The sequence below is a fragment of the Microchirus variegatus genome, assembly GCF_963457635.1.
Source record: "Microchirus variegatus genome assembly, chromosome: 22".
Classification (NCBI taxonomy): Eukaryota; Metazoa; Chordata; class Actinopteri; order Pleuronectiformes; family Soleidae; genus Microchirus; species Microchirus variegatus.
The window spans coordinates 12,957,966-12,983,954 of NC_139823.1; the positions used below are offsets into that span (position 1 = coordinate 12,957,966).

General features: G+C 41.2%; 1 protein-coding gene across 1 annotated transcript in view; it reads left to right on the forward strand.

Moving 5' to 3' along the window:
* The window catches only part of LOC310943289 (neuropilin-2-like), a gene marked incomplete at its 3' end in the record, with an annotated part of 85,765 nt that overhangs the window by 8,708 nt on the left and 51,068 nt on the right, over positions 1 to 25,989 (forward strand). Inside the window, exons 2-3 of the mRNA XM_083908830.1 lie at positions 3,657 to 3,837; positions 17,553 to 17,734. Of these exons, the coding sequence (XP_083764956.1) occupies positions 3,657 to 3,837; positions 17,553 to 17,734 (363 nt within the window). The remainder of the gene's footprint in view (positions 1 to 3,656; positions 3,838 to 17,552; positions 17,735 to 25,989) is intronic.

A 25,989-nucleotide genomic window follows, 5' to 3' on the forward strand; every position in this document is an offset into this window, starting at 1 on the left:
ACCTGTTTGATAATTCTTGACATGAATTCAGGCGTTTCCCCGACTCAGCATCTCCACTGTCCTCCCACCTCCCGTTGCTCTTTCTTTCCATGGCGCACAGGTCACGATGCTGTCGTGTGGAATACAAATTAGAATCGCTATAGATTCAGTTTTCGTTGGATGGTGCATTTCTACTGTTACTTCCTTGCAGTTAACGCTCAAAAAGAAACGTTTATGTCCCCATCTATATATCAATTTCTCGGTGTTATAATATGAGCTGCACCTCAGCATCATATTATTGCGTATATATAAGTAGGTACACGTCTTAAACAAGCAATTAACGCCAAATGTATCTAAAATAAGGCAGATTTTGTCACCTTTTGCACCTTTATAAAGTATGTGTGTGTGTGTGTGTGTGTGATTGATAGAGCCTTAAAGCAGAGCATACTCATTACTTCATGCACACACAGCATCTGCCTCCGTGTCACGCCAACCATATTCATCAGATGCTCAGCGGCGCTGTCTTTATCAGCCGTGTGCCAGAGGTGAGAGAAAAGGCAGAGGAAAAGAACCCAAAAACAAATGGAAATGGAAGAAAAAGATGAAGAAACTTCATCCACAGAAAAGTGATCAAACACAAACTCGAACTACAAACTAGAAACAAAAGCAAAACACCTCTACAAGAGTCCCATGCATGACTAAATCTGATAAAAAAAAATCATCATTGCAAAAACTACAGCCTGACGTAAGCACACGCGGCACCACGAGTTGTCAGTAACCCTGATCCTTATAGGTTAAAGGCGCTGCCTTGGTGCATATCCCAGATTTTGCATTGGATATAGTTAGCTAAGCTCTGTGCTAAAAGTGGTGTTTGGCTGATGCTGCTGTGAGATTCCAGAGTGGTTAAACACTAATCCAGGTGGTGCTGAGATGAAATGCGCCTGGCCGGGGGTTACTTAGGCCGCGTAACCCTATTCCTGTATTACTGGATATCACCAAGGAGATTGGAAACAGATAGGAGGCGATGGGGACTTGAGACGGGACTAGTTGGCTCGCAGTGTGAGGGGGGGGGGGGGAGGTAGACGGACATTGATAGAGCGATAGAGGGAGATACAGAGGGATGATCACTAATTGTTTGCAGACAGCACGACGCAGATGCCAGATAAGGCTGCCAAAGTGTCCGTCACGTTGTGTGTGCTGTGTGCTGAGATCTGACCTCCATTTTCATGTTGCTGGTTCTCGAGCACGTATCAGTCAAATGAAAAGCGACTTTTTCGCCGCGGTCGTTCGACTCTTTCTGGATTAATTCCGTGTCTGATTAAGTGTTTATGCCGCGTGTGCGTGTGTGTCAATGTTTGCTTGCGTACGGTTACTCCTCTCAGAGTGTAGGTTTACAGTAGCGAGGCTATTAATAGCATCGAAACATGTTGTATTCTGCTGAGTAGTTTGACTTGGCTATGTCACCCCACTCAGCACAACGGCAGTAAATAATTATTATAGTGTGTGTGTGTGTTATTTTTTAATCATATTGGTTTTCTTTCTTGAGCCGTTTAAACTGTCTTTTTTTCCCCTCTGTTCCTTACACAGTATACGCTACTGTAGGTGTTACTGATACTGTCCAAATACTGACCCTAACCCTAACCCTGTGTCAGGAGTTCAAAAAATGACTTGAATCATATTCACTGGCCTTTGCTGTCACATGGCTCTTAACCCAGACGCACAACTTGCACACTGGCAGCTTGTACTGGCCCAAGTTTTATTATTATTATTATTTTTATTAATATTTACATCTTCATCTTCCATCTGTACTTCACAGCAAGCGGCAGAGGGACACAGATGCTCGTTGCATAAAAATGATCCTGGTCCAACTTGTCCGCCATGATGCCCAAAACATCTGTTTGAAAATGCATCCTCCATTTTCCCGGATCTACAGTGCAATCGCTGTTGTTTACAGAATAGTGCTGAGCACGTTAACGCACATTAACGCATGTTTCCATGACAACTGACCGGTTAAACATGACACGCCGCGGCACCGGAGTCCAGGCACCGTTTACCAGTTGGCTCTGTTAGCACCGTTAGCTCCTTTAGCGCGCCTGCAGTCAAACTGGAGCAGTCTGTTTATTAAACAAAAAGTGCAGCGCTACAAATAACCTGTTTTTAAAGTTTAGCATTACTTTGGAGATGTTAACGTGACTCACGCACGTCTTTTTCCAGGTCAATCGTCATGGAAACGCGTCCTGCGTTAATGTTGACACCGTTAATGCCGTTAACCGCCGTTACCGAGTTAGCGTGCCCACAATTTTTTCAAAAGTTATACCCACTCAACAACTTATATTCGTGAAGAAGCTAAATGAGCATATCAGTTTTTCAGTCTCTTTCTTGAGCAGACAGTGACTCGGACTTTGTCATCATGTCAGGAGTGCTTGGCCTTAACAAAGATTGCTGTCATCTCACACATCCACCAAGTATGGTTTAAGTTAAGTTTCTGTGGATCTTAAACAATGAGGAAGTTCATTTTCTCATGACGGCCTGCGCAGTCGGTGAAACGGGCCAGCAGGCGTGATGCACAATAGGCGCCATAGATGCAATACAGTAGAGTTGTGTCACAGACACATATGAGTTACCCATCTATGTCAGGCTGCATCTGCAGCTGTGAATGACTGGCATTGTTTATGACATGACATGGACGCATGACGCGCTGACAAGTGGATCCGCTCTCAGACAGTAACTGTGGCATCTGGACTCTTTCTGCATGTGTGTGTGTGTGTGTGTGTGTCACTTTTTCTCCAGAATGGAGCCTTTGTATGTCACGGTGCTACATTGACCTTGACGTCTACATGCGCACACACACACACACAGACACACACAATCATACACACACACCCTGCGTTGTTTCCCGTATCCTGTCTGTGCAAACACAACGCTTATCTGCATTTTATCTGTTTTGCCCCTCTCAGAGTGTCAATTCTTAACACATACTGTATGTGTTAAGTTAGTTTGGTGGAGTTGGTACAGTGTGCTGACATCTAATCGGTCTCTGTAAACAAGCAACACTGACCCCCGATGATACTCTGGCATCTAAACTTAAACCTGCGTGGAGGCGTATCTGATCAGTCGGCTGTCGTTTCCTTCATTTTTAGCTTTTGTGCTCCTCCTGCAGTTCCTTTTAACCTCTGCCCTCGAATGTTCCCAATGTGTCCTCTTTGATTTATCGCACAAGGAAACTTTTAGAATTTGTTGTGGCCAAAAACGAAGGTATATAAACTAGTGCTGGGCACGTTATCGGCGTCAATGCTAACGTGCGTAAGCGCATGACGCGTTTCCATGACTGACCGGAAAAAGATGCGCGTGACGTCATGTTTACGTGAGTCCAGGCACCGTTTACCAGTTAGCGCCATTAGCTCCGTTAGCTGCGTTAGCTCCTTTAGCGCTGTTAGCGCGCCTACAGTCGAACTGGAGCGGTCTGTTTATTAAAGGAAAAGAGCAGGGGTACAAATAACCAGCGTACTACGTATGTGAGCCTCTGATTTTAAAGTTTAGCGTTACTTTACAGACTCATTTTAACGGAAGTTGTGCAAACATTTTCGGTCAACAGCCGTTAACGTGTTAACGTGCCCAGCACGTACCACTTGAGACTCTCTGAGACACTCATCCATATTCTCTTTCTTCTCACGCAGCATCGGAACCATGCGGTGGCTTTTTAGACGCCAGCGACGCCGGGTACATCACCACGCCGGGCTACCCGCTCGAGTACCCGCCTCACCAGAACTGTCGCTGGATCATCACAGCTCCTGAGCCTTCGCAGCGCATCGTCCTCAACTTCAACCCGCACTTTGAGATAGAGAAACTGGACTGCAGGTAAGGGACGAACATACTGTATATAAAACATATATAAAAAAGTGTGGCGTAAAGGATGTGAAGTTGCCGTACATCTCAGGAGTCTCTGTCCCCCACCAGCTCGTCTCTCTCTGTTAGAGAGCTGTTGGGTGCATTTGGTGAACTTCAGCCCACTCTCCTCCTGTTTTTCTGGCTTCAGCTACCCCATAATAATCCCTCTGGGCCCTCCCTTGGTCCCCAGTCTGTAATTATCAAAGTCTAATTACAACACATTAACTGTTCTCGGACGGTTTTCACACTTCAAAATAATTAGCACAGATTAGAGGATTTGGTGTCCAGTATTGTTTTTTGGCTGTTTGGCTTTTTGTTACACAATGAAAAATATGTATAGAGGGATTCAGTCAGGCAGTTAGGCTGAAAAACACATCATACAGATGGGTAAGGTTAAGATAGAGAAGCATTCAGAAATTTAATAACAAAATAGATACATTTTAATAATAGCAAAACTGTTTTTTTGTTTTTTTTTACCATTTATCATTGAAAAAAGGTTATGGAAATATAACATTAAACACAGTTAAAGGACCCACAGGCTGTGAGTTCAACTTTTAATTTAGTGAACATTGTTTTTGTCATGTTATAAACCCTATGGAAAGGTTTAGAGATGGAGGAGCCATGTGTTTTCTTTGTGAAAGTCAAGGTTTTTTTACAAAATGCATTTTTATTTATTTACCCCCCCTCCCCCACACACACATGAATTAATTTGTTAATAATGTTAATTTTCAGTTATCTGGAAGAAAACAGCACACATACAGACTAAATAGTGTAAAGAAAATTAACGTAATATAGTTTCAAATAAAACAAACTCCTGATATATAGAAAAGAAAAAAAAGAAAACCCTCAAAATACCCACTTTACTTGTAAATAAAAGTTGCACTTCTCTTATTCTGACACACTTTGTGTGAATTCATTAGCGATATCATACTCATACTGAGCATACTGTAGATTCACACACACACACACACACTCTGTTGTCCTCTCTCCCGTTAAGCCTCTCTTCCGGTGGTTTCCCACTGAGTTATTAACATTTCAGACTTAATCAATTATAGATGTGGTGAATTCCACCCCCCGTTCAGATGTACCAAAATCATTTAGACGTTTCCTCCTTGGAATTAAAGCATCAATATTTCACATAGCTGTTTGGTGAAAGAAGAAAAAAAAAAGACCCCCTTTACTTTTGTTGCACCCTGTGGGAAACTAACAACCTGTGCTCCTGTGTACATCCCTCTGACCTGGTCATCTACACAGCAGTTAATCTAATCCCTACATCAGGTTTACGTTGTCTGCTTCTTCATCGTCCCTCCCTTGTTTTTAAAACATCCATTTAAAGTGCAGTAGCTGCTTGGGGCAGTAAATGGTTGATTTATTAATTATGTGTCTCTGTTGTTGTTGTATTTAGCTTTGATTTATTACTTTTTGTGTGTGTGTGTGTTTTTTTTAAGTGCTCCACGTTCATGCCTGCAAGAGTGAGATCTTTGCAATGTTGGTGGTAACATCTCCAGCCTAATAGCCTGTTATTTACAAGTGTCCTACACCAAAGAGCTATTTAGGTCTACAGACGCCAAGTGCCCTGTGTGTGTGTATATGTGTGTGTGTGTGCGTGCACTAGGGTTCGGCTGAAATTGAGCTGTTAAGTTCAGAGGGCAAAGAGGCCAAGGAGAAGAAACTCAGTGTATGTGTCTGTGGGGAGTAGACATGTAGTCACCCAGTAACTCCCACACACACACACACTGGTTTCCATGACTTCAGAGGACTTTGCATTGATTTCCATTCATTTCCCGGAGACTTACTTTAACCTTAACCATAATGACTAGTGGCCTAATCCTAATCCTGACCTCAGCCTAACTTTAAAACATGACTTCACCTTAAAATGTAGTCGTTTAAATTATGGGGACTTGCGGCCAATTTCAAGATATAATGAAAACTGGCCCACAACCTTAATGATACCTAAGGTTATATGACTTACACTTTTAAAATGTATTTACATTAAAATTATATGTATATACAGTATAAGTATGGTAAATTGAAATTTTCAATTTCAGTGTATAAATATGTTTTTTTATTGTGAGCTCTGTATCGTTCCATATCATTACGACCGAGTATTAGGGCCACGTTGAGAAAAAGACTTTGAGAATTAAGTCTTAATTTACAAGAATAAAGCCGTAAATTTATGAGATTAAAGTCGGATGAAATCTTAATTAAGAGTTGGATTGTTTCTTGAGAAACCACAAAACCCTGTAAATGTATGACTTTATTCTTATAAATTAAGACTATCATAACAAACAATTTTGCTTAAAAAGTCTGTGATATACCGTTTTTGCTTTAATGAGATATGATTTTAACCTACTTTCCCACATAGTTTAACTTTTTTTTATTTTTGAGTTTGCCATAATGCGACTGGGTAAACAGATTTAGGTCCCCACAACATAAGGAATACCAGACACACACACACACCTTCTTAAAGCAGCAGATCAGTAAAGTGTTGTTCTTTCATTTGTCACACAAACACCGCTGTTATGAATCAGCCGCGGTGAGGCCACCGTTTTTGTTTTATGACTGTAAGTCACTGTGTTGAAGCACTCTCATCTATTATGGTCCTGATTGGAATTTAAGATGGTAATCTGTAATCTATAATGCATCACATTTTGTCAAGCACTCTTCTGGCTCCGTGGGCGAAATCGATGGGAGAGGTGGCCACGGAGAGAAAGACGTTTTCATTAAGATTCATATACAGTAGGCATTAAAGTGCAGGGAGACAACAGGAGGGAGGGAGCGGAACAAAGCGCGTGAGTGATGGACTAAAAAAAAAAAATACCGTATGCCCAATATTACCATGGCCAACCATTAGTCACTATGACTTCTCGTTTCCCATCACATGGCAGCCAGCACGGCTCTGCATCAGTCCGTCACTGCCTGGTGACAGGTTTTAATTATCACCCAGCAGCTGCGTCTCCTCTTGTTTTTCTTAGCATTTAGAGTTAATCAAAAGCACTCTGTGGACACGCGCACAGAGAAAGAGTAAACATCCTCTTTGGGTATGTTCATTTTCACGTCTTTTTGTGTCGTGCAGCAGTTCACAACTGTAATTTCACCCGTCCTCATTTACAGTTAGGAGAGTTGAGGAAGGATATTATATAACTGTGAAAAAAAACAAACAAAAAAAACTTTTGTGTTGTTGCTGTTACTTTTAATCAATGCACCAGTGCCTCCAACTACAGCTTAAAATCCAGGGGAAGAACTTTGAAAGTAATTAAGCTTTCGCTGTGCCGCTCACCTGAACTTTGAGAGTGCACTGTTGCACAGACAGAGCGAGCGAACGCTGCTCTCAGTGAAAAGCCTCAGGGTCTCCGGGGTGTCGAGACGGAAACTGTTCTCACATTAAGGCCGAGCTATTTGGAGACAAATATCTAATTGGCAGATATTAGGATTGTGTTTTGATCCGTGAAGCTCCAGTACAACATTTTACTGTTATAGTTTTTAGCATTACAAAAATGACACCATTAAAGTACGATCTATTATACGCTAATGCAAGAATGACAAGTTAAAAGTTGTGAAATGCATTACGTGTGAGATAACTGGCATTGAATACTGAACAAGCATTGTTTTATATTGTTAGTTACTGTGTTATTGAAGCCTGATTTAAAAAAGTACCAACATTGTAATACTTTTTTTTTTTGGTGCTGGTGCCATGGAAACGCGCCATGCGTTAACGTTGACGCCGTTAAACGCCATTGACGCGTTAACGTTTGACAGCACTAGTTTTAGTATTTTCTGTGTATATGTGTCGACAGAACAGAGGTGAAGTGATTTATCTCGCATAAAGAAATATTAAATTCTCCATGTGACAACTTGTAATATAGAAGAAAGAAAATTTCAGAAAGTTTGTCAGTTTTCTACTTCGCACAACTCCTCGCTCTGTGCCCAATCAAGCTCTCTATTTGGAGTGTGTGCACAGAAGTGCTTTGGGATAAGTGCAGCGTCAGGGTCCGTTGAGGGCCAGCTCAAATCATCCTGACAGCCACCTCCTCCCTCTATCCTCTCCTCTTTCCTCCTGGCTCTCCTTCTGACCTCACCCCCTTGATCCCCATCCTCACCCTTCCTTCCCCTTCACCGCTGCCCAATGGACCCGTCCGCAGTCCTTCATCTGCTCGAGTGCCTTCCTCTGGCAACACCTCCTTGTTCCCTTCCACCTCCTCTCCTCATGCCTCCCGTCCTTCCTCTTTCATCTAATATTGCTGCTTATTTCCTTCCCTCCTCTCCTTCACACCTACTTCCTCTGCAGTCTGCCAATCTTTTATTGCTTAGGCCAAACCATTATTCAGCATTGCATATGAAAAATCACAAGGCAGCAAGCCAAATGCCACGCTCTCCACCTTCTTCACTCTTCCTTTTTAAAAAAATGCACCTATTCTTCTCTCTTTACCATTTATAGACGTTTTCCTCGGCTCAACATTCGTCTTCATTTTCCGTCCGATGACTCTGTGTGTGTGTCTATCTATCACTTAAATCCCTTTTTCTATTTGCTTATCACGTCCTCTCATCATCTCTTTATTCTGTCTGGTCCTCCCGAGCTTCAGTTCACACCCAAGTCAGATGCTATCGGTTCTAGTAATATGAGAAAAACACACGCAGACAAGTGCACCCGCCGCATATGGGACGAGGCTGAAACTCAAGCTTGCATAAGCAAGAGCAGAAATTCACACACAAGAGGTGCAAAGTATTTTTGAGCCTTAAAATAAACTCGTATAAAGTGTGCGTGCCTTCGTGCCTCCATAAGCAGACAGGCACGTAGGCAGTTTTCACGCTTATGTGGCTCACACAATAAGTGTGGAGTAAAGCAGTGAGTTAAGAGGTGATTTATATGACGGAGAAGCTCCAGTCAACGATAATGGCTTCACTAATGATTTAGACCTCGTCTTTGCACTCCGCCTCAATCAGTCATATAACTCCATGCCTCTCTGCTCGTCTCTTCTCTTCTACTCTATTCTTTTCTGCTCTACTCTTCTCTACTTTACTCTTTTCTACTTGTCTACTCTTCTCTACTCTACTTGTTTCTACTGGTCTCTACTCTTCTCTACTCATCTCTGCCATACTCTACTCGATCCTCTCTACTCTACTCGTCTCTTCTTTACTCTACTCTACTTTTCTCTACTATACTCATCTCTACTAATTTCTACTATACTCTACTTGTCTCTTCTCTACTCTACTTGCCTCTACACATCTCTACTATACTCTACTGGTCTCTACTTGTTTCAACTCGTCTCTACTCGTCTCTACTCTACTCGTCTCTACTATACTCTACTCGCCTGTACTTGTTTCTACTCGTCTCTAATATTCTCTACTCGTCTCTTCTCTACTCTACTTGTTTCTACTCGTCTCTACTCATCTCTACTCATCTCTACTCATCTCTACTATACTCTACTCGTCTGTACTCATTTCTACTCGTCTCTAATCTTCTCTACTCATCTCTACTATACTCTACTCGTCTCTTCTCTACTCTACTTGTTTCTACTCGTCTCTACTCATCTCTACTATACTCTACTCGTCTCTACTCGTTTCTACTCGTCTCTAATCTTCTCTACTCATCTCTACTATACTCTACTCGTCTCTAATATACTCTACTCGTCTCTACTGTACTCTACTCGTCTCTTCTCTACTCTGCTCGTCTCTAGTCTTCTCTACTCTACTCTACTCTACTCTACTCTACTCTTCTCTTCTCTGTAAACTGCATGACAGTGCAGCGAACACACCTGACGAGCAGGTGACTTCCGAGGACATGACTGAAAGAAGAGTGGTGGAGAACAGTGATGTGATGTGACACTGGCCTCGGGGCAGAAAGGGGAAAGAAAAAAAAGGAAAAAAGAGAAGAGAGGGAGGTAGAGATGAAGAGACTGTATGACAGAGAGAGGAACAGCATGAGGACTGACAGTGAATGTTCAGTTACCAGCTGAGGGCATTTAGCAGCTGCCTGCGTGTTTGAATTAACATCACAGTGACTCCACCAGCAGGGGAGTCATGCATCCAGACAAACATTTCCTCCTGCCATTACCATTAGAAAGCTATACACAGAGAGCACGGATACAGCTTTTTTGCTTTTTGATAAATGCCTCGCTGAGCATACTCTGCACCAGATGCCCACTAATGCCAGCTTTTGCTGTTGTGCGGCGATACATAATCGGCTTTTAGTCCGTTGTGGTGTTTGCAAACTGCACAGTTAACCTTTAACAGTACAGTAGTGGCACTGCAACCCTGTATGGGAAGACTGAAGGCTTCATGCATGTTCCACTCAGTATCTGATCTTGAGAAACATTTATTCCATCAAACTTTTGAGTGGCAGTAGAAGTCACTCCTGGAACTTTTTAGTGTGTTTGTAGTCGTACTCCAACCTGTTTTCAACCGTCTCACTTTACTTGCACAGTGTTGTTGTTGTTGCCTCCATCTGTCTTGACGTAAGACGAATGACTTCCTGTGTGCAGTGCGGGAATGTCACATATGGCCCAAACACGGAGAGTCGTGTGGATCTGATGAGCTTTGGGGTCACCTATAGAATTTTTTTGTGTTTTGCACAGGGGTTTTCAAGGGTTTTCTAATCATCCAATAGCCTTCTAACGTGATTAGCAACCATTAGAACACTGGAGAGATGGTTGCTGGAAATGGGCCTCTATACACCTATGTACATATTCCATTAAAAACCAGACGTTTGCAGCTAGAATAGTCGTTTGCCACATTAACAATGTATAGAGTTATTTCTGATTCATTTAATGTTATATTCATTGAAAAAAAGTGTGTTTCCTTCCAAAATAAGGACATTTCTAAGTGACCCCAAACTTTTGAACGGTAGTGTAGCTGGTCAAAGGTAGAACTCTCTCTCTCCTTCACACACACACACACACACACACACACACACACACACACACACACACACACACACACACACACACACACACACACACACACACACACACACTCACACACACACACACACACACTAAGGTAATGCATGTAATAATGACAATATCAGTGCTCTGATTTACTGACACTCCCTGAGGCCCTGAAGGTCCGTCTGATCGATGTTTGTTACTGTAATGACAGTCTGTGTGTTAGTGTGTGTGCGTGTGTGCGTGTGTGTGAGAGAAAGAAGGCTTGACCCTGATCAATGTGTGTTAAAGCCATAATGCAGAATCGATTGGTTGTCCTGGAGACTACTGATACTCCCCCCACCCCATGCACCACCCTCCACACACACACACTCACTCAGGCAGAGTCCAGCAGTAATAGGTCTATTACTTGATAACAGGGAAGTCAGACATCCCCCCCTTGCTCTCACTCTTTATTATCTACTCCACTGACAGTTTGACCATGTTGGCAATTTGTTTGAGCTGTAAACATGAAAAAAACAAACATTTTCCAGACAAAGGCAGTAACTATGATGCATGAAATGTTGCCTTCAGCTGCACCAGAAACTATTTAACTTGAAATTATTTTTTTATATCTATACATCTATAGTGATAGTACGCATATGGAAATAAGACGCAAGATGAATCAATATGCACTCTTGACCTACTGTCTTATGGAAACTGTCAGAAACACATTTGTAGTCAGAGGACTTAATCGACCATCTCTATTATTATAATTATTGTTGTCAGGACAGAAACCGACTTTACTCCCTCAGAAAAATGCTCCATAAACACTTTATCTCATAAGCTTGAATCACATTGTGTCATTATGTGACTGTTTCACTTCCTCTAAAGTGTGGGGTCACATGATTTCACTTCCCATCCAGGGAAATGTGTACGAGTAAATTGCTTAGTTTGAAAAAAGCTGTACAAAAACACTTAAATCAAATTGTCCTGTCCTGCAGTTAGTTTCAGTTCAGGAAGTTTGGAAATAATTTAGTTAAGTTCAAATGATAATAAGATTTTTTTCTCCCATTATTTTACTCAGACACATGATTATAAATGAAGACAATAAATCATATAAATCGATTAAACTGAACTAATTAAAATGCACTTAACAAAATGTTTGGCATAATGTTTTAAAGGCCTGTTTTAGCACATCATAAAAGTACAATCACACATGCTGTCAGCAGTGTGTGTGTGTGTGTGTGTAGACGCTCAGTCTGGGGCTAAGGGCACCCCTGATGTTTGAAAGAAATGTCCAGGTGTAAGAAGATAACTCCTGACCTGAAGAAAGACAGACGGAGAGACCGGGGACGTGTGAAAGGCAATTAAGAGTAAGGCAGCGAGGAGGTGGAGGAGGGAGGAGGGGGTGAAGTGGTGAACGTCTGTCTGAATCCAAACCTTTTCCTCAGTTCACATCAGAAAGGTTTTCTCACTCTTAAAACCCCAGGTACCCCCCCAACCCCCCCAAATCTCTCATGTCGGATCTTTCAGTGCGTTGACTTCTGCTTCAAAACAAGTCAACAGCTCAAACCCTTACTTGCAATCCATCATTAATACTCAAACTTCTCTAACCGTCACTTCCAGTGTTACGTGCTTTAAAACTTGTTTTATCGCAATTTTCTACATGGAAGCAAAGAAAGGCTTATCGAAAAGTGCGGCAAGATAGAGTTGAGGGTTTTTGTACTTCCCTTTGAGAGTCCTCAGCAAATCACTCATGTACATTCATTCAACATTTAATTGCACTGCTGTTCTTGTCCCAATACACCAGCACAGGCAGGGAATTAATATGTTGTCTCCCTCCACAACCCTAGGTGGCGATATGTCCCCTTTCAGCTTGTTAGTATTGTACTATCTTCTGGCTTCTTCTATTATTATATTATGTCATGATACCTAACCCTAACCCTATTCCAGTTTGGGACCAACTGAACATAATGCAGTATCCAATCCAATCCATTTTTTGTTTGTATAGCACATTTTAAAAACACATGGTTGCCAAAGTGCATAGATTCATACACCCCCAGAGATAGGGAAAGTAAAAAATCATCAAAAGAACTCTAACTAAAAAAACTAAATTGACGTTAAAAGACATAAAAAGGACTAAAAGACACCAGAGACCACACAATTCTCATGTCAGTAGTCATTTAAATCAAAATTGCGTTATCTGGATGTGTTGATTCAACTTTGAGACGTTCCATTTCATACAATTTCAGTCAGGCTAACAAGTTTGCAAGTCAGACTAATGCAATAATTTATTAGTTTCTAACTTTATGTAAAAGTACTGTCCGATTGGCTGCAGTGAGTTATATTGCAGGGGGGGTCGGGGGTGAGACGATAGTGTGTGTTTGTGCAGGTGTCTTGTGTGTGTGTGTGTGTGTGTGTGTGTGTGCTGACTTAGAGTTGGCCGCGGAGACGGTTGAAGGGACACCTGTCTCTGTCCGTCTGACGGGAGGTGTTGGCAGAGCCAATACGGAGTCATGTTCTCTCTGCGACCGCATCCACACACGAGGCACATTTTAAATTTAACTCGTTCCGTTTGGCTTTGTTTTGACGCTGCATCAACACCTGAAAAGCAAATGGTCTTCAAAGAGGATGAAATATAACATTTGCACATTTGGGATTTATATTTGGTGTGAAAATTGAGCATAATAGGCTGATGTAGTAATGGAGCCAAATGTCTTTCGGCTTTAACCAACTCTGTGGTCAGTCACTTTAATATTAACAAAGCCAGGCAAAGTGTACAGCTGTTGTTATGTTTATTTTGGGGGGGTGATTATTTGATCATAAATTACGAGGATGTAGATTGATGTTTTTAGAGCAGTGGCTCAAGAATTACTGTTCAGCTGTTTAAGACCGTTTCAAATCACAAAAATAACTACAGTTAACATTATGATTAGAGCCTAAGTCAATGTACTGTAAAGGCCTCGACCACACATGAGCGGGGATATTTTTGAAAAGCGAGGTTTTTCCCTCCCCTGGTTTTTTAAAAATAATCCTGTCTACATGCAGTAAATTCACAAACCATCTTCATCCACATGAAAACACGGGAAAAATCCCACTGTAAAGCACTGTCAAAAGTGATAAATAACCTTAACTTTTAAAACTTGTTGGCCAATCAGAAGAGCGGTAGAAAAAATGTCACCACCAGCCCCAGAAGGCAAAAAAATAAAAAATAAAAAATAAACTGTATGTGTATGTTTTAAAAGTCCAGTTAGAACTGTACTTTACTTAGTACTTTATCTATTTTCTAGGCTTGGCACGTTAACATTAGCACATGACGCGTTTCCATGACCGGAAAAAGACGCATGCGACTTCATGTTAGTTTCCTTTTTTGTGCTGGGCACGTTAATGGCGGTTAACGGTGTAAACGTTAACGCACGTTTTTTCATGGCGACCGACCAGTTACCAGTTAGAACCGTTAGCTGTGTTACCATTTTAGTGCCGTTAGCGTGCCTACAGTCGAAACTGGAGCGGTCTGTTTATTAAACGGAAAGAGCAACGCTACAAATAACCAGTGTACCTGTGTACTGTGTATGTGTGCCTCTGTTTTTAAAGTTGAGCGTTACTTTAGCGACTCATTTTAACAATTTTAACGTAAACATGACTGCGTGTGCATCTTTTTCCGACCAGTCGTCATAGAAACGTGTCTAATGTTGACGCCGTTAACATGCCTAGCGCTAATATTTTCATCAAAATGGAAACATTGTTTACAAAACTGATTGTTTTTGATTGAAGAAGACCCAAAAATAGCAATTCAGTCTGTTAACACCTCAGGAAAATGCTTACTGATGTGATTTTGTCATTGACATCCATGCAAACCAAGTTTATGTCGAAGCAGCTGAGTTGCCCCCTACTGGCTATTCAATACATTCCTTTTTCCTGGAGGACTTAAAGAGGAAAGTCACAGCATCTGTCTATAATCAATTGTTAGTTAAGATTCAACAAATTCAAATATTCATTTTCCCCCAAATCTCTGCCTCCTCTGTCTATCCCACACACACACACACACACACACACACACACACTGGCTCCTGGCCATTGCTTATGTTCCTGACGGCACATTAGAGAAAGCTTCACATGGAAAGGAGGCGGAGAGGGGGAGAGATGGAGAGGAGAAGGAAGACAAAGAATGATGTAGGGAAAAAACAAGTGTTGAGAAGTGAAATACTCAAGAGAGGACTGAGCCAAAATGAGACAGAAAAAACAGATCCCTTGTCCGGATATGAATAGCTACTCAACAAAGTTGTCATTTCACAAAAAAAAATCCGGGGGAGGAGGAATCTGTCGCTGGGATGAGGCGTTCTCTTGGGAAAACACGACAGGAACTGTGACATGTACCGCACATACACACACACACACACACACACACACACACACACACACACACACACACACACACACACACACACACACACACACACACACACACACACACACACACACACACGTTCTCAGTGCTATGACAGCTTGGGTCATAATTGTGGTGATAGTTCCACATAAAGCAGACGGAAAACATGATGGGAGAGTTGGTAGTGAATAACCCTCATTATGTTTGCAGCCTTCTCACCTGTCAGAATAAAGACGCTAACACGCTCATCTGTGTGGACTTGGCAGCGTTTTGTAAAAAAAAAGCTGCTGCTGCTGCTGCTGCTGCTCAGGGCTTTCACAATCAATCCTGTTGTCTATCATTTCCCCAGGTCTTGTCTAACACAAATACACGCTCGTACACGTGTGTGGTTGTGAAGTGTCACTTTGACGGCGAGAGTTAAGCGCGATTGAAATGTAACGGCGTGAAAATGGCTCTTCTCCTTGTCAGCTCGTGTCTATAGGTCCTTGAAATTCAAGTCATATTTTGTTTGACAACAAAGAGTGGCTCCCCAAAGGTCAAGCCACTAACTCCAGGGTGGAGACTATAGGCTGTTGTGAGATTAAAGGTTGTAAGTCTCAATGACATGAATATAATAAGTGATAAAAACAAGTGTACTGTGTGTGTGTGTGCGTGCGCGCATGCATGTGTGTGTTTTGGCCCCTGGGTTTGGCATAACTGTGAACGCATGCTAACAAATAGTGGAAAGATTAACACCCCTTTTATGCCCATTAATGTGTCTGCACAGTTGCAACAGAATACCATATGCTTCACTTTTATCACCTCATGATGCATGATACTGTCATCTGTCGAGGCGGTGGGAAGTGCTTTGTCACCGGTGTCTTATGATATCTTTTGATAAATACATTAAGAAGAAGACATTTAAATTCAACCGAGAATCAACGTGCTTTTATTATGTTGCTGTATATGTGTATATATATGTGTGTGTGTATATATATATGTATATATATACATGTTTATGTATGTATGTATGTATATGTATATATATATATATATATATATATGTATGTATGTATATGTATATATATATATATATATATATATATATATATATATATATATATAAATATATACATGTATATGTATGTATGTATGTATGTATGTATATGTGTATATGTATATATGTATGTGTATATATGTGTATATGTATGTATATATGTGTATATGTATGTATATATGTGTATATATGCATATATATGTATGTATATATGTGTATATATGCATATATATGTATGTATATATGTGTATATGTGCATATACATGCATGTATATATGTGTATATATATGCATATATATGTGTATGTATATATATATATGCACATATATACACATATGTATGTATATGTATGTGTGTATATATGTATATGTTTATATGTACAGTATATATATGTATTTATGTGATTATATCCAAACGTTACACACTCCTTGTTGCGAAAGGAATTTTTTCCCAGGAAGCTATTTAGGAGCCGGGCAGGTGTGTCTTTGGTATCCAGACACAGAGGCAACACCCCTGCTGTGGCTCTGGAGATAGGTCCAAAAAATTTTTTTTGGGGGGGGGGGGTGCCGGGGTCAGAAAACATGACAGGAAACAGGAATGAAATCTGTATCTTCCTGCTGATACAAAATGTGAGACTTTTACAAAACATCCAATACTAACATGATCAGTTATGGGATTACAGAAGAAAAAAAATCCCTGGTCAGACTAATGTGTAAGAGGGGAAAAGGGAAAGTGGGAAAGCGTTGAAGCCTCCTAAATCGATTTTAAAATGTGGGACATTTGAATTTCTCCGTGTATCAAAGGCCTCCGGGCTGAGCTGCAGTCATTATTGAATTAGATGTGAGCAAAGAAGTAAACTACAGTCATTTGTTCCACATTAATCCGTTTCTAGCACCACATGCTGCTGGGTTCAGGCTCAGTTCAAACAGCTTGACCGTTAAGATATACTCCTGTCTGTGACCCTATAGTTTAACATAAAGCAGATGGAGTGATTTCCTTGAAGGAGGAGCATGTCATCTTATATTTGTAGTCCTATAATCCATAAAGTGTGACTGTGAAAGTCCACAGGAAGTAGAATCACTTAGTTACAGTGTAGTTACATCATTTTAGAAAATGGTTCTGTTTTTGTTTTGCAGGTGGTTCTTTTTTCTTCTTCTTACTCTGGCGTGCATTTGAATTTTCACAACCACTGTGTTTAAACTCTGCTTTCAGAAGACTCTCAAGACACTGATAGATGCAAACAATTTGATCTAATGTGATGCACGACCACATGAAAGCAGCTTGTGATGATTTAACAATGTCCTGCAATGCAAATCAAAATCTGCTTTGATTTCTATCACAAAGTAACTAATTCATTAATTCATAATCGTTAAACATTTCTTTGTTTCCTCCGCAGGTACGACTATGTCGAGATTCACGACGGGAACTCGGAGACGGCCGACGTTCTCGGGAAGCACTGCAGCAACATCGCTCCTGCACCGATCATATCATCGGGCCCCTCGCTCCACATCAAGTTCGTGTCAGACTACGCCCACCAGGGGGCAGGCTTCTCGCTGCGCTATGAAATCTTCAAAACTGGTAAACAAATGCTATTGTTATTCATGATTTTACTTGCACTGTGGAAAGTACCAGATAAGGTGATATTAGCAGACTCTAAGTACATATACAAATACAACATGTTAATTGATGATTTTGGATAAATATTTCACCTGGTATACTACAAGAGAGCTGTTAAACACAAGAAGGTACAGTTTCTTGTTTGTTTTAGTTAAAAAGACACTTGTGATGTCATGTTTATGTGCCGTGGCACCCGAGTCCAGGCACCGATTACCTGTTAGCTCCGTTAGCTGCGTTTGCTCCTTTAGCGTCAGTTACCGTGCCTCTGTTTGTAAAGTTTAGTGTTACTTTAGAGACTAATTTTAACAACCGGGAGTCACGTAAACATGACGTCACGCACGTCTTTTTCCGGTCGTCGTCATGGAAACGCGGCAGGCGCTAACATTGACGTTATTAACGACATTAACAGCCGTTAACACTGTTAGCGTCGTTAGCATGCCCACAGCACTAATTTGTTTATTTGCTTTTGGAGATAAGATAAGATAAACAAAAATAAGTTATTAAAAGAAATTATTCCACAATAAAGGAATCAAACTGGACTGATGCTGTACCCGTTCAGCCACTAGGTGCTCCATGTCATTGTTGATCCTCCACCCAGGAGCCGACTGTATATTTTACAGCCTCCTCTAGAGGGACTTCATCTCTGCGAATGACCCTTACATGTGGACAGATTGAAAAATGAACAGGGCAGATTTTTTAGAAGGGTTACTTCTTTACAAATGGCCTATTACTAACTGTATTACAAGCTACTCATAGACAACTGAGCACGCTTCATTAGGTGACCAAGCCCCATTTATCTCCCTGGTGTCATGGGAGACGCAGAGAAAAGCGACAAGAGACTCAGCTGAGGACCCTAGAGAGCTCCTTAGACTGTCCAGGCGAGACATCTCTCCCCTTCATGGCACTTTGTGTGTCTGTCTGTGTATGTGTGTGTGTGTGTGTTTGTGTATGTGTGTGTGTGTATATGTGTGTGTGTGTCTGACATGGCTCCCCTTCACGCTGCAGTGGGTCAGCCAAAGCGAGACCAATTGAGATCAAGGGCGACTGAGACAGAGGGCCACATAGTGTTGGCCCCACAGCCATCTTGTCCTGTTCCCCCTGAAAGCATTCCACGCATGCCTTCTTAATTGAGTCCTGAGCCCTGTTCCCCTGTGACACACACACACACACACACACAACATCCCAACAGACCAGTACCAGCAAGTGAGAAACAGTGACAACAGCACGTGTTGTGTTAGTAACCTCAACCCTCTCTCTCTCTCTCTCTCTCTCTCTCTCTCTCTCTCTCTCTCTCTCTCTCTCTCTCTCTCTCTCACACACACACACACACTGAGAGACACTTGGTGAACTTCAAACAACACAAGTGTCAGTGTTCATGCCTCAGTGGTCCAGGGAAAGGATTGATATGCTTTATGTGAGATGAGTTGATTGATGATGCTTGAGTTTGCATGAGTGAGTGCAGTTTAAGGTGGTGTTGGTGCGTAGTTGGAGGAGCGAGCATCATTATACGTTTTAAGTTAAGCTGATTATTTTCGTAATCGGTTAATCTGTCGATTATTTTCTCGATTCATCGTTTGGTCAAGAAAATGTCAAAAAACGTTGATCGGCGTTTGTCAAACCTGGAAACGACGATGTTCTCGAATGTCTTGGTTTGTCCACAAACCAAAATAATGCAGTTTTAATGATTTCTTTGTTATGTGGAGCAAAGAAACGAAGTAAAATATTCACACTGAAGAAGCTAAAACAATCAGAAATCTTGTTTTAATCATGAAAAAAAGCTTCAAACTGATTAATCGATTATCAAAATAGTGGACGTTTAATCTAGTAATCTAATACAAATGCTCACTTTGTCCAAATATGTGGGGAAGAAAAAATTCCCAACATATTCTGTGTTTTATATTTTAATATCTTATTTGTTTGACCATCTGAAATGGACACAAAAACGCTTTTCAGCCGTTTCGTTTCCTTCTATCTGTGTAACCTGAGGTGTTTTTAGACACAGACTCACAAAAATGTCAAGAAGTTGTATTTTTCCATGCGTACAATGACATTTTTGGACTGGATACAAACATTTTTTTTGCTTTAGCGATGTAAAATCTGGTTAAACCCACTGTTAAAATCATTACAAATGCAGATAAGTTATATTTATGTGATCTGTCTGCTGCAGCATCTCATGTGTCTGGTATTTTACAGTCCATCATGGTTTTGCTTTTCTTCTCTCGTTCCTTTATCCCCTTGACTGACTAATTTGGGGCCAGTCTCTGACCTAGTCCTGCCTGTTTTGGAGTCTATGTTTTTCAAGAAATGACAAGACTGATGTGTGTGTGGTTGTGTGTGTGGGGGGTGAGGGGGTGCAGACTGTCCCCCCACTGTCTGGATGTCCTGATTACTGGACCCCTCAAAGATTAACAGTCTAATCAGTCTGGAAACGAGCACATGTTCAGATACAGAAGCACAGTATTTACCCGCTTTTACATGCACATTCTCCCCATTTGTGTATGAGGTAGAGCTGAAAACTCATTTAAACGACTTCACACGAAGAAAGACTCTCTGAAAATGTGTGGTCTTGCATAAACAAACAAGCTAACAAAACTAAAAGTGGGCTCTACATTCACACAAAAATGCCCCTACCACACTTGTTTCTGTTTACGGCTCTGTTACCATGGATACTGTAGTAAAAATTACAGCCAATATGCACACAGCCACCACATTACAATGACCAATCAGATTTTACTGCCTAGGGAGTGTGCCCCCCCAGCTGTTATTGTGACCCAGAACTCAGCAGACACACACACAGACAGACGTATATGAATGCACTGATGCAGACTGAGCGGTCGGTCGGGGAGCTTGCATGTCTGCACGGAAACATTAACACATTTACTCGCTCACTCACTCTCTCTCACACACACATGCACACACTTATTTTTGTCACTTACTGGGACATTGCGCTGACCGACATTTATTCCTAGCAGACTTAGTCTAATGTTAACCACAAGCCACAACTTAAGGCCCTTGTTGCACATCAATGTCACTTCAAATAAACAGCAAGAAATTACTTTAAGACATTTTTAAGACACCCTCTAAAATAAACCTGACAAGAAGAAGAAGAAGAAGAATGTTTATTTTTTCAAATAGTTCTTGACCAAAATACACACGCACAGGTTTACACAGCTATCCTTTTAAGGACTCTTCATGCACAAAAGTCCAATCTTAGTCAGACTAAGACAATCATTTGGTTTTCTTAATATCCAACTAAAATTGAGCTTGTCTTAGTCAGACTAATATAACAAAAGTCCAATCTTAGTCAGACTAAGACAATAATTTGGTTTTCTTAATATCCGACTAAAATCGAACTAGTCTTAGTCAGACTAATACACCTGGATAATGCGATTCGTATTGTATGTATACATTAAGTCACACAAGAGTCAGGCTTGGCGTTCTGTACATGCACCAATTTTTTTGACGTGGAAGTAGAAGAAGACAACGTATAAACTGCACTGCTTTGAACCAAAACATACAGGACTGGTGCATCTCACTGTTTGCTGTTTGTTTTTCTGTGACTTAAAGGTCAACTGTAAATATGCTCTAGTTTATGGAGGGATGCAGTCAGACGTACTCGGCCAATAAATTGATTTTCTCCTCCGCAATTTGCCCCAATGCCTGTCTTAGTCCGACTATGTCCCGTAAAGGTACTGACTTCCTGAAGTCTAATGATAGTAATATCCCTAACTTTAGCCATAACCATTTAATGCTTAACCCTAACCTTAACGATTCAATTCTTAAACTTAAACAGTTCCTCAAAAATGAGATTCTGCCTCAAAAGGACCAGATTTTGGTCAGTGTTTTGCCAGAAATGTAACAAATACAAGAACACACACACACACTCCCTGATGGTGTAATGTGGAAGTTATTGTGACAATTCGTCTAATAACTGCTGTTGTTTACGTTCAGCCTGCTGCCTGCAGGCACTTCCTCTGTGCTTTTTCAACGCCGTTCACGTCCAGTCAGTTTACCGCACAGTCTAACCAATCACGGCGCTTGCTCGTCCCTCCTCTGGCTTTCATTGAGCTAAGTGGATCCAGATCTGCCTCAGTGTTGAGTGGAAGGTACTCTGTGGTTTGAGAAGCAGTGTAACAAATACTGAAGGCTTGATTTACTGGAAAAAAAAAAAACCTGCACATCAAACCCAAACCTGAACCAGGAATAGAATCATTTTCCCGGGCTGCAGTGCAGCATATTGTGCCCCCTTTGAAACACCCTCACTCAAACAGAAGCTTTGCTCACTCTGTGATTTATTCCACAGAATGCTATTTTTCACTTTGCCACCTACTGATGGGGATTTCATGAAAGACACAACACTTTTTCTAGATGTTTTTTTTTTTGTCAGATGTCAGAAAAGACTCACTCGCATTGATTTGTTTGCAAATATCAGGAGGAAGGAGACAACGCTTTGACTGATGATGAACCGAAAATGCTCCAAGAAGCCTCAATTTCACATGCACGTCAAACTCAGAAGAGAAATGTGAAATTCTTCTCCCCGAGGTTCATCATCAAGGGAAGCTGGCCAGCAGCTCTTAGGAAATTGCATATGGGTAGCCAAAAGGGTGATTTTCCTGTGACAGCTTAATTTTATGTGTCAGCAGTAATTTGGTTGAATGGTGTGTTTATTACGGAGGGAAATCCCTGCTGTGGTTCAGCGACGGAGGCTTGAGTTTCAGTTTTCATAGATGATGCTGAGGTGAAATCCAAAAAAACATATGGAAGCAACAGCATGAGGTTTAGCAGGAGCTGCTGAGCATGAGTGTCAGCTGTGTGTGTGTCTGTGTGTGTGTGTGTGTGTGTGTGTGTGTGTGTGTGTGTGTGTGTCTGTCAGCGCGTGTGTGTTACACCTCAAGCCTTCGTCTACGCGCATGTTGGAGATTGGCGCAAGGAAAGTGGAGGGAATAATTTTGGGTTTGATCCGATGAATATTCCGCCAGGCTTGAATGACAGCTTGAATGAAAGTAGGCACCTGCACGCCAGCTAAACCAGACACACAGACGCATACATATTCATCGAGGAAACACTCACATGTTATACAAATTAAAATGTTTACACAGTGCCATGTCATCCAAACCCACTCAGTAAAGTTTACATGACATTAGAAGAAAACGAATTTACTGAATTAAATTTATCAACACATCCACATAATGCGATTGAGGGTCAAGCTAGTACTATGCCTGCCAAGCTAGCCTGGGAACTCTACATATTCTCCACAGTTTCCTTGTTTTAAAGCCAGAAATAATAAAAGAAGACATTAAGTGGAAGAATAAGACAGCAGCAAAATAATTCACGTTGATATATGGTTTTTTTTGGCTAACAAGGAGACCGATTTTATGCTCTGTGGCCTTAAAGAGGTGTATATTTTCAATAGCGCTGGCGCCAACATTAACGTACATTAACGCATGACACATTTCCATGCCAACTGACCGGAAAAAGACACGCGTGACGTCATGTTTACGTGCCACGTCACCGGAGTCCAAGCTAATGTACACTAGACCTTATTTCAGGCTAAAAGCAAAACAAAACCGTTGTGCGTTAACGTGCCCAGCACTAGTTTTTTGGCTGACAAGGAGACTGATTTTATGCTCTGTGGGCTTAAAGAGATGTATATTTTTTAAAGTTAATGGATGCGTACAACTAGCTGCATGCTAAACCTGCAACAACCTAATACTAACAAGCTGAGACAGGGTTGTTTTGCCCCCTACCAGAGTCTCGGTGGAGACGCACACACAGAGCTACCGGCACACATCGGCCTAACCACAACCCACGGTGAAACACGTGTTTCTTTCCAAACTTGCCCAATTTAAACAGATGGGAAGTGAGTAGAGAAGAAAAGGAAATGGGACAGTTGGAGAAAGGGGAGTGATGGAGCTGCGACGGATGAAAAGAGGCACGGGGAGGATGGTCAAGAAGGAACAGCAGGAGAGAAGACGCAAAGAAAGAGCAGACAAGAAAGGAAGGGAAGTGTGCGGGGAGTACACAAAGTTTAATTAGGAAGGAGAAGTGAATGCAGGACAAAAGAGAGATCAATGGACACAAAACAGACAGATGTACATAATATAGGGTGCATGTGTTTCACAGGAACTATGTTTGAGGGACAGGTCAGACAGAGACATGACCCCCCCCCCCCCACAGAGAAGAGACGGGGGGAGAAAAGAGGGCAGAAGTGTTTTTGTCATGTTCATGAACATGAAGTAATGAGAAGAGAACAAATAGCTGCCGGCAACAGAACTGGTCAGGCATTCACTCGTGCACGCATGCTCACAGTCACGCAGATCCACACACTACCCAGCAACACACTCTGCAGGGGGTCCAGACACTCAAGGAACCCCATTAGAGACAGTGTGTGTGTGTGTGTGTCTACTGTATGTTATGTGGAAGTGTGTGTGTGTGTGCTACTTGCGTCTGAGGTCACAATAACAAGAAAATGTCGGGAGAGAGAGAGAGAAAAAACAGACATAGACAGAAAACAGATATCTTCGTCCCCACTAAAAATAGATGTCATGGAAAGTGATCGCATCGCGGAGACACGCGGAAGGCATTCAAGTAGATTAGCAAACAAATTAAGAGCGTGCAAAGGCTACATAAATGTATCAATGCTCTATTGTACGCGGGAAGTATTCCGCCCAAGTTCATCTGTGGTATCAGTGAGAGGGAAGAGGCACGAAAAAACAAAATCAGTATTCCTAAATTACCGTAGAATAAGCAGGAATAAAGAAGTCTGCGGTCATTTTGTGTCAGACGCAGCTTTTCATGGAGAAAAACCTAAAACTAAATTAGGTCACAGCTTAGCTTAAAGTGCATAAGTAAGATTGACGATTGACCGACGTGTACTGTGTTCATACAAATTTTGTCATTAAAAGTGACAGAAAACACACATTACACTGTACATACTTCTCTATATTCTTACATTGTCTTAATTTATTCACGCAAGCACAATAACAGACACCCAAACAGAGAAACGGGTTATCATAAGAGGCTTAAGTAGTGTGTGTGTGTGTGTAATTTGGTGCAACCACACTCCATAATATGTGCAGTGTGTGTGTGTGTGTCTGTGCATGTATTAGTAAATAGGGTCTTACAGTCATTTAGAAATCAAGATCCCCAGATTACCTCAATGCAAATCACTATGCAATATGAATGTGTTTGCACTGTGTGAATGTGTGTGTGTGTGTGTGCGTGCACATGATGATATGCTAAGCACGATAATCACCACTCAACAGATTTTGTGTTGTCTGCTGTTGTCCCCGCTGGTTTTCTGTTTTTCTCACACCATCTCTGCATCGTCTCACCTATTTCTGTGAATTTATGGTTTGCGGCCGTCTCTTCTTCCTTGTGTCAGGAGACAGTCAGGAGGATTTTTTTTTTTATCTGGATACTCAAACGTTGCCTTTGTCTTGTGTACTTGTTTAACTTTCTCATGTTCTGCTGTATATATTTGACCTCGTTCAGTGTAAAAAGTTTAGTTTGCATTGGCCTTCGGTTTTGGTAAACTTTTCTTATTCTCATCAATGCTATTTAGATACTACCGTTCAAAAGTTTGGGGTCACCTATATAATTTGTTTGGTGTTTTCCATTAAAAGCCACACTTTTATTCATCAAGGAGTTGAAAAATGAATGGAAAATACAGTCAAGACATTGACAAGAGTAGAAATAATCGTCAAAGAAACAGCAAAACTGTTTGTGCTAACATAACTGCGCAAGTGTTTTCAAGGGTTTTCTAGTCATCCAATAGTCTTCTAACATGATAAGCAAACACAATGTACCATTAGAACACTGGAAATGGGCCTCTATACACCTATGTACATATTCCATTAAAAACCAGACGTTTGCTGCTAGAATAGTTGTTTACCACATTAACAATGTATTGAGTGTATTTCTGATTCATTTAATGTTATATTAATTGAAGTACAAGTGCTTTTCCTGTGACCCCAAACTTTTGAACGCTATCCCCCAAACCAATTTACCTGCATTTAAAGTACACAGTAGAACTCTCGCCACTCTATTATGGACAGTCAGATAACATGTATTCGATTTTGCTTTGCTGTTTTCCCGGATGTTTTTCATATAATTTTAAGGTTTATGACTTATTCCAACCTCAAAATATACTAGAATATGTTCTATTTAACGTCAACACCACCTCTTTCTGTGTGAAACAAATAATTACTAAATCA